The 7,816-nt window shown below is 40.8% G+C and overlaps 1 protein-coding gene across 1 annotated transcript in view; it reads right to left on the reverse strand.

Moving 5' to 3' along the window:
- Positions 1 to 7,816, reverse strand: part of LOC101856669 — a 24,034-nt gene extending 16,218 nt beyond the window's left edge. The window contains exon 1 of the mRNA XM_005101227.3: positions 7,578 to 7,816. Coding sequence (XP_005101284.1) covers positions 7,578 to 7,743 — 166 coding nt within the window. The 5' untranslated portion in view covers positions 7,744 to 7,816. The remainder of the gene's footprint in view (positions 1 to 7,577) is intronic.

Here is a 7,816-nt window from a genome sequence, read left to right on the forward strand (position 1 = left end):
ATCGAGATCAAGAATGATGAAAGAATTGAACGTGGATTTTTTCCTGCTGTGAATAGATCTAGAGTATAGAACTAGGCTGTAGGTGATACTGGTTCGAGATCAAGAATCATGAAAGTATTCTTGGAAGTGGATTTTTCCTAATGTGAATAGATCTAGAAATCTACGCCATCTGTGACGCCTGTCGGTTGTTAAAAATGTGAATTTCTAAACTTAGATCTATCTATGGGCCAAGGTTCCTTCTTTCAATTATTGGCCTATGTCTTTATAATAATCCTTCGAGATCTAAGCTAGATTTAGAATCTAGATTAGGTTCTTCTAGGAAGCAACAATTGGCATGTAGGCCTAACTCTTTTTTTTTTAAAGTGATTGAGCTGGAACTTTAGAGGAAAATGCCACGCCTTCGAAAAGGCTTACCCCTAGAGGTAGTCAAGAGGGGGTGCTACCTGGATAAATTCAAGGTAAAATATTAAAAGTTTTGTTTCTTTCCTGTTTTCCGTCTTTTTCCTCTTCTTAACTTTCCAAATAATTCTTCATTATTATTAATAATAATAATAAGTGCATTTATATAGCGCATCCGCATATATCCATGCTCAAGAGCATGCTCTATGCGCTTTACAACTATTATTATCCCAGCAGACCCTCTGAGAACACTCAGAAACATTCTCAGCTTCCCGGGAAGCATACAGTGCAAGCTGCGGATTTCACGCGCTCAAACACTATCAAACTGACAAGATCGTTCACTGTCTATAGCCGGGTACCCATTTCCACCTGGGTGAAGTGAGGAAAATCTGTGCAAAGTGCCTTTCCCAAGGACACAACGTCGGGCCCCTGACGGGATTCGAACCCACGACCTTCCGGTTGCGAGTCCGAGAGCCTAACCACTAGGCCACCGGGTACTTTTTTTTAGTTAGATCTAATGCTTTTGCAATTTTCTTTTTGGCTTCTGGGCCAAACTTCAAGAATTATTTTTCAACCACAGAAGTGTCTGCTGCAAAAATTCATGGTACTGTGACATAGTTGTGACTGGGTTAGGATATTCGACAGAAAATGTCATAAAGTGAGCAATTGAAAACATTGAATAGATTGTCAAAGTCAGTACAGAAATCAGACATAGCGATGTCAGACAAAGGATTAATTCAGAGATACATGATAGATTATAGTGTCCCAATTTAATTGCTTTTGATACACTGCAACTAAGCACATGCACGGCCAAACAAACCCTTTGTCTTCCAAAACTTGACACACAGTTGGTTAACTTGGGTGCCACCCAGAAAAAACCTAATGCATTGTCTTTTTCAAAGAAATTTTGAATATAACTGCCCAGCTCGCAGTATCATCATGATGAAGAGGCCCTAGAAATTGTGGGAGATCAACAAATTGTTTCTAATTTTTAATTAAGTGTGGAGGATCAAAGAGGATTGTGATTTTAACACCCTCGCGATGAAAAAAAAAGGCTTTTCGGGGGTGAGACTTAGATTAGTGTTCTAAAACCGTCTGGCTGTATGGGCCTTGGTCACATGCAAGCCTTCACCTTCAAACCAACATTAAAATTTAAAGCTTTTAATGGCCTCTAACAATGGAACAATGAGCAGCACTACCCACCCGCACCAGGTGCGCGCTGATAAGGAAGCAGGTCAGCGGTTTACCATTGGTTGACGTGCAGACATTCCCCACGGGAGTTTCGTGAGCTCGCACGCTTTTCGTCGCATTGCATTACACATGGTATTTATAATCATTGGTCAGTATTTATAAATTTGACCAGTAATTTACTACGTCCTTTTTTTATTTATATATATAAGGAATACTGAAATCTTTTATTGAAAAAGGTCAGCGTCTAAGCCTTTTATAGAGGGCCTGCGCGCTTCCCGGTCGAAGTAGGTCAGCCCTATTATAGGGCCTGCGCACTTCCTGGGTAGCTCGGCTCATGCCCCCCCTGACCTAAATTTAAAAAAACATGGGGCGTTTCAGGGGGGCATGCCCCCCTGAATTTGATCATGATTTGATGTTTTGCAATAAGGTTTGATAGGCTAGCCCATCTCTCCATATCGGCACGCGCATCAAAAAGTAATCATTTACAACCAGGTAATTGTCGGTGGGGTCAAAACTAGATTCTAGATTTTCTCCGGGTTATTAAATTTCCCTGTCACAAAAGTCGGGACCACCAGATCCAAGGAGGGGAGGACTTCCGTAACGAGCGACCACTTTGAGACAGAGTAGAATTGAGGGCTACGGGTAGGGGTAGATCTAGGGGTAGGGGTAGGGGTAGGGGTAGATCTAGGGGTAGGGGTAGGGTTAGGGTTAGGGTTAGGCCTCTTTTTTATTTATTGTCAGAGATGCCAACCACAGAAAACCGAAATGAGTATTGGGAAATATGAAAATGTGTATTTTCAGGGGAAAATGTGTATTCCCCACGACCGACCGACCGACCAACCAGTAATGGTAAAATGTTCAGGGTGTCCAGCAATATTTCCTGAAAAAAATTACTAGCTCACCAGTTCGAAAAAAGGAGCACACATGCGTACAAAATACATGTATCCAGTCAACGACATCTGTGTTCAAAGTCGTACTGGGGTCTTGTTTGACTTAAGTATTTCAGTCTATTATACTTTTATAATATTTTCCTCTCATTAATATTTATAAAAAATAAATCCTGCTTTGATAGTTCGGAAGGGCCTAGAACAAGAATTTCGACTATCAAGAACCAGTCTGGGAGTCATGATTCATATGAACTGACAGACTCAAATTATTGCTCAAACTCAGAGAAAAGCAAATAACTTGAATGGCTCAAGTAGACCCATGCGTGAAGAGTTGTAACAACTGTGGTAGGGCAAGATGCAGTGACACTGAAAATCTGCCAGTCTTGAACAGAAAGCAAAAACATACACTGTAGGTATAATTTACAATCATCCATCCAAGTAGGTGTATAATTTACTATCACCCATCCAATGAAACGCGAACACTTTATATTATTTCAATAACACAGACTTGCAAAGTATTATATAGCAAGAACCATGAAAAATTATTTTTTGCTCTAAAGCCAACAAAACAATGTGCATTTATGATAGCCTTATCTCTGCTGAGTAACACACTTTTTGAATTTTGACAATTCGTTCATAAATTTAAAAGTTATGATTTTTTAAATAAATTTTTTTTTGGGTGACTTTCATATATAAAACGAAAAAATCCCAATACACGGTCCACATTTTTGGGTGTTTTGAGGCATTTTTTATCATAAATTCCGTAATAAACGGAATACATGAATGAAATTTGGCAGCCTATTGTAGTTTTTCCTGCAGAACCTATATATCTATAAAGATATTTGATGTATCTGCAGTAGTTTTTAAAATATTAGGGGAAATGTGTAAAAAAAATTCATAGAAATTTTAGGCCAAGGACTTGCGGCCAACATTCAAACTCCTGCAACTTTCTTTTTTTTTTTTTTTATATATCTACGAAACTTGGCTATCTTTTGTATTTTTTTCTTGCAGATTCCAAATCTCCTGTTATTTTTTTTGTATGAAAGGCTCTTTTATCACTGTGAGCGAAAATGTTGAAAAGGTACCCTGGGTATGTTACTAAAATGGGATATCCATTAACTTTTCTTGCAACATTTTTGTGTATAATTGTTATTGTATAACATAACATACCAGGTGTGCTCTGTGTACAGGCACCAAAAACAGATAGTGAAAGAAAGCAAACAAACATCTGAAATGGAACAGAAGACAAGAGAAAGTGTACTGACCATGTTGGGTTCATTTGAATTTTTCAAATATTGCATGAACCTCCTTTAGCATTTGAAATACACCAGATGCGCCCCCCCCCCCCCCCCCCCCCCCAAGAACACGGTTGTGGCTCCAGCTCGGTGTCCACAACGCTTTTTCTTTCAGAAGTTTACCCATCTCCGTATCGGTACAAAATTGGTAGAAAATACTAGTAATCATACATAAAAAAAGACCCCTCAGTCACCAATTCTTTAGATTTAATCTATATTTTGTTCCTTGCTAACAAGAAAGTCATTCTATGAATTTATGTAAGCTACTATAACCAAAGATACTACACCCTACGATGTACTATCTTTGCTATAACTATGTAGTGTTATAATTCTTGTTCCTTGGCACGAAACTGACGAGTCCATGTAGATCTAGGTCGGGGGAATAACAGGATCGAGAGAACCGTCAACATCGATCGATAACGCAAGAATGTGATCTCTCCTCCCCGATTTTTTTGTATGCAGAAAGCTCAAACTTCGGACACGAACAGCACCATAACCAAGTAACCTACGAGTTTTCTTTTTCGCATTATGTGACTAGTTTGACCTCTTTTCTCATTGGCTGCCAAGTTTCGCTTTCATCCATTGAGAAACAAGCCCGTACGAGTGAATGAAAATATGGCACCGTGAGAAAACGGGTCCGGTAAAACAAGCCCGCAGTGCCTATACGGGAGTCCCCGATTTCTGTCACACTCATCGGCGCTGCGTGGGCCTTGCTATATTATAAGGGGTCCGATTCCGCACACGGCTTGCACCAACGCGCGCTTTGCAAAAAGCTCAAATCAAAATTCTGAAATTTGCTTCCAACTTTTTGTCCCCTGATGTTGCCTTAACCCCCCACCCCCCTCCCCCCGATAGTATCTTAACCCCCCCCAAAAAAAATCAATAATCTCCTCCTCTATTCTGTAGTCCTATACTTCGAAACACCGTTACTCCCACCAAAGACAGTACAGTCTTTACTCACACGATGCCGCATTTATTTATGATGCGAATGCGCGCGGGTTCAGTGACCGGTCACGATGGCGAGTCAGACAATCTAAAAATCGGACGACGCTTGTATTTTCTTTCCTTTTTTTCCCACAAGTGACAGCACATCGACGAGTCCGAGTATTTCTTACATTTTATTTGCACGGCGACATTGCGTTTATACTGCACAACCTGCATGCCACAAATGTTTTGTTATCAGACAACTGCTGGCAAACTTCTCGGTGGAAACGAAAGCGAAGGTAGATCTTGATTTTCCTGATCGAGCCTCGGTGTCATAAAGGCATTGAAATATCTCACCACCTCAGTGCGAATAAAATTGTGAAACCTGCCACATACGCTTCCGCCTGCCGCTATAGCTGCCTATTCGCGTGAAAGTGAAACGTACTCTCCGGACGGGGAAAAGCTGAACGAATATAGAGTCTAGTATCACGATCACGACCGGCAAAAGTGAACTTACACTGACCACATCGGACTTGGTTTTCAAATATTCCAGTTCTGCGATACTGATACTATTTTGACAAAAGAAGGGACTTGAGATAATTAGAGTAATATTACCGGTTCGGTCAAAATAAGGACGAAAACAGGCATGTCGACTTTAAAGCTTTATATCTCCTATCTGCCTTGCCCTAGAGACAAACCGAAACCAACTACAGGAAGTCATGTGATTGGATGACCCCAGGAATGACCTGTTTCAGCTTGTTCTCATGCAAAAGTGACGCCCGATTTATTTACGAGTTCGGTCGCATTTTTTTGGTTTTCTCATGGATTCGGGCAGTATTTTGACATTCGGTCATTTTCAATTATTATCACATTTGTTTCTTTGCAAGCTTAATAACATGATTTTTAATGTTTGTTATCAACACTTGGACACAATGATAGTTTGTCTAAAGTGGTATCACCATTTATATAGCTGCTATTTTAATGAGTATGTATCTGACCCACTCTACTACGTGGTATCTGACTCTACTACACTGGCATCTGGCTCACTCAACTACACTGGATCTGACTCGGCTACACTGATATCCGACTGTATTACACACTGGTATCTGACTCTATTACACTGGTGTCTGACTGAGTTAATATGCTGTATCTGACTCTACTATTATTATAAATTATGCACAAATTCTTTATTCTTTGTTATATAACCATTGGCTCTATATTATCTTATCATATGCCCGAAGGATGAGAAACTATGGATTTTATGTTACAATCCGGGCACCCCCCCTTTGGGCAAAAACGGCGAGACTAAACGGCAAATTCTCTTTCATCCTTGACAGGGCCTCATATATGCAAATAACTCTCTCCAGCCTTCAGAGTCTACCAAAATGTAGAATCTAGGTCACAGGCTCCTTCATCCACAACCAATGTTAACTCTTCCGGGGAAAGAGCTTCACGCTGTTTTGCTCGGTTGATGAAGAAAAAGCTGTCTTAACTCTTATCCTGCGTCTGTGCCCAGATGCGTATCTTATCAGCAACCGATTACATCGGACGTGCCGGGCAGGCCGCCGGGGTCACTCAGTGTGTACTGTTGGTGTACAGCGCGCGCGTCGGGAAACGTGTGTTTTCGCCATGAATACCGCGGGAGTGTGTTAACTGATGATGAAAATAACGCTCTATCCTTCATAGCTTTCTATTTATAAAGTGTTACAAACACATGAATAACCCCCTCTCACAAGCTGATAAGACATTACGAGTAGTTACGCCCATTTGAATAACCTTTCTGGACGCTCTTGTTATTATGACTGACCTGAGGTTCAAAAAGGGATAATTTATGTCAATTTCCGAATGTTTTACACTCAAATTGTTCTTTGTACCTGCACAAGGGTATTCAAAACTATCAAACAAGCTCATTTTTTATCAGGCAGTATCATTTCATACAAAATCAAGCTCATTTGAAATATTGTGTAGAAAAAAGGAAGTCTTGTTTCCTGACTATCCTTTCGAGCTCCTCATGTCTAAGTGGGTCAATTTCTTCTATAATTTCATAGGACGAACATCTAGAGCTATCAACTTGGCATGTTTTGAATGAGACGTGTATGCCTCGATTACGAACCAACGCAGGTGGTTCTAGAAGAAGGCCACAAACGCACACACACAAACTCAAGCAGACTGACGCACACACACTTGACCTGCGTGAATGGGGATCCGACTCAGGACCCGAATGTCATGTAAGAGGATGCGCGCGGCGCGTGCGCTGAGCCAGGAGCTACACTGACTCGGGACCAGAACGCAGGCTAGGTGCCGAAATCTAAGGCAAGGCCTATCGGGCTACATAAACCCGGCTCCCGCAGGATGAGGGTTAAGGACTATTTTTAGCAAAATATCGCCGTAACTGTTGTTTCAACGAAAGTAAGGGAGGTTGCTTTAGGTTTGTGTGCCACTCTTTTGGGGCTAGATTTGAAAACAAAGTTTTAAACGATCTTTTTGTACTCCAGTGCCCGACAGCAATAAAAAAACGTGCTGCCCGAACCGGTACGATTACTCTAGGTTTACTCGACCAAGCTGAATCTCGAATTTTTCGCATTCCAGGAAGCTTATTATAAATTTTATCATGAAAACTCGTATTAGCGTATTATGCCGTATTTTCTGCAAAAAATCATACTATAAAAGCCACGTAAAATCGTACTGGTTGGTACTTCTGTATTGTGTTGTTTGTTGGGGTGGTCGCTCGTTACGGAAGTCCTTCCACAAGAAGTGCCAGAATCTAGATCTAGATCTAGATCTATTTAATGGTGAATTTTTAGATTTTAATTTAAATTGCCCAAATTATAAAATATTTGACGAGCTGAGATTGTCTTCAGCCTCTTCGCCCATCACTCACCTGTATAATCAGAAGGGCCACATACTGGATCTTGCACTAATATATTTATACAACCGTTGGACAGCACGATCTCTTCGACGCTGGCTCCAACATCATCAAAACTGTTAATCCGCACGTCTTGAAATCGCCTTTTCCTCAAAGCCATCTTCCATGGTTCGTCATTCATTCCCTGCCAGCAGTATCAGAAACTGTTGACTGGAGAAACAGAGATGACGAAAATAATAGACAAACAGAGTTAC

The sequence above is a fragment of the Aplysia californica genome, unplaced genomic scaffold (assembly GCF_000002075.1).
Source record: "Aplysia californica isolate F4 #8 unplaced genomic scaffold, AplCal3.0 scaffold00275, whole genome shotgun sequence".
Taxonomy (NCBI): Eukaryota; Metazoa; Mollusca; class Gastropoda; order Aplysiida; family Aplysiidae; genus Aplysia; species Aplysia californica.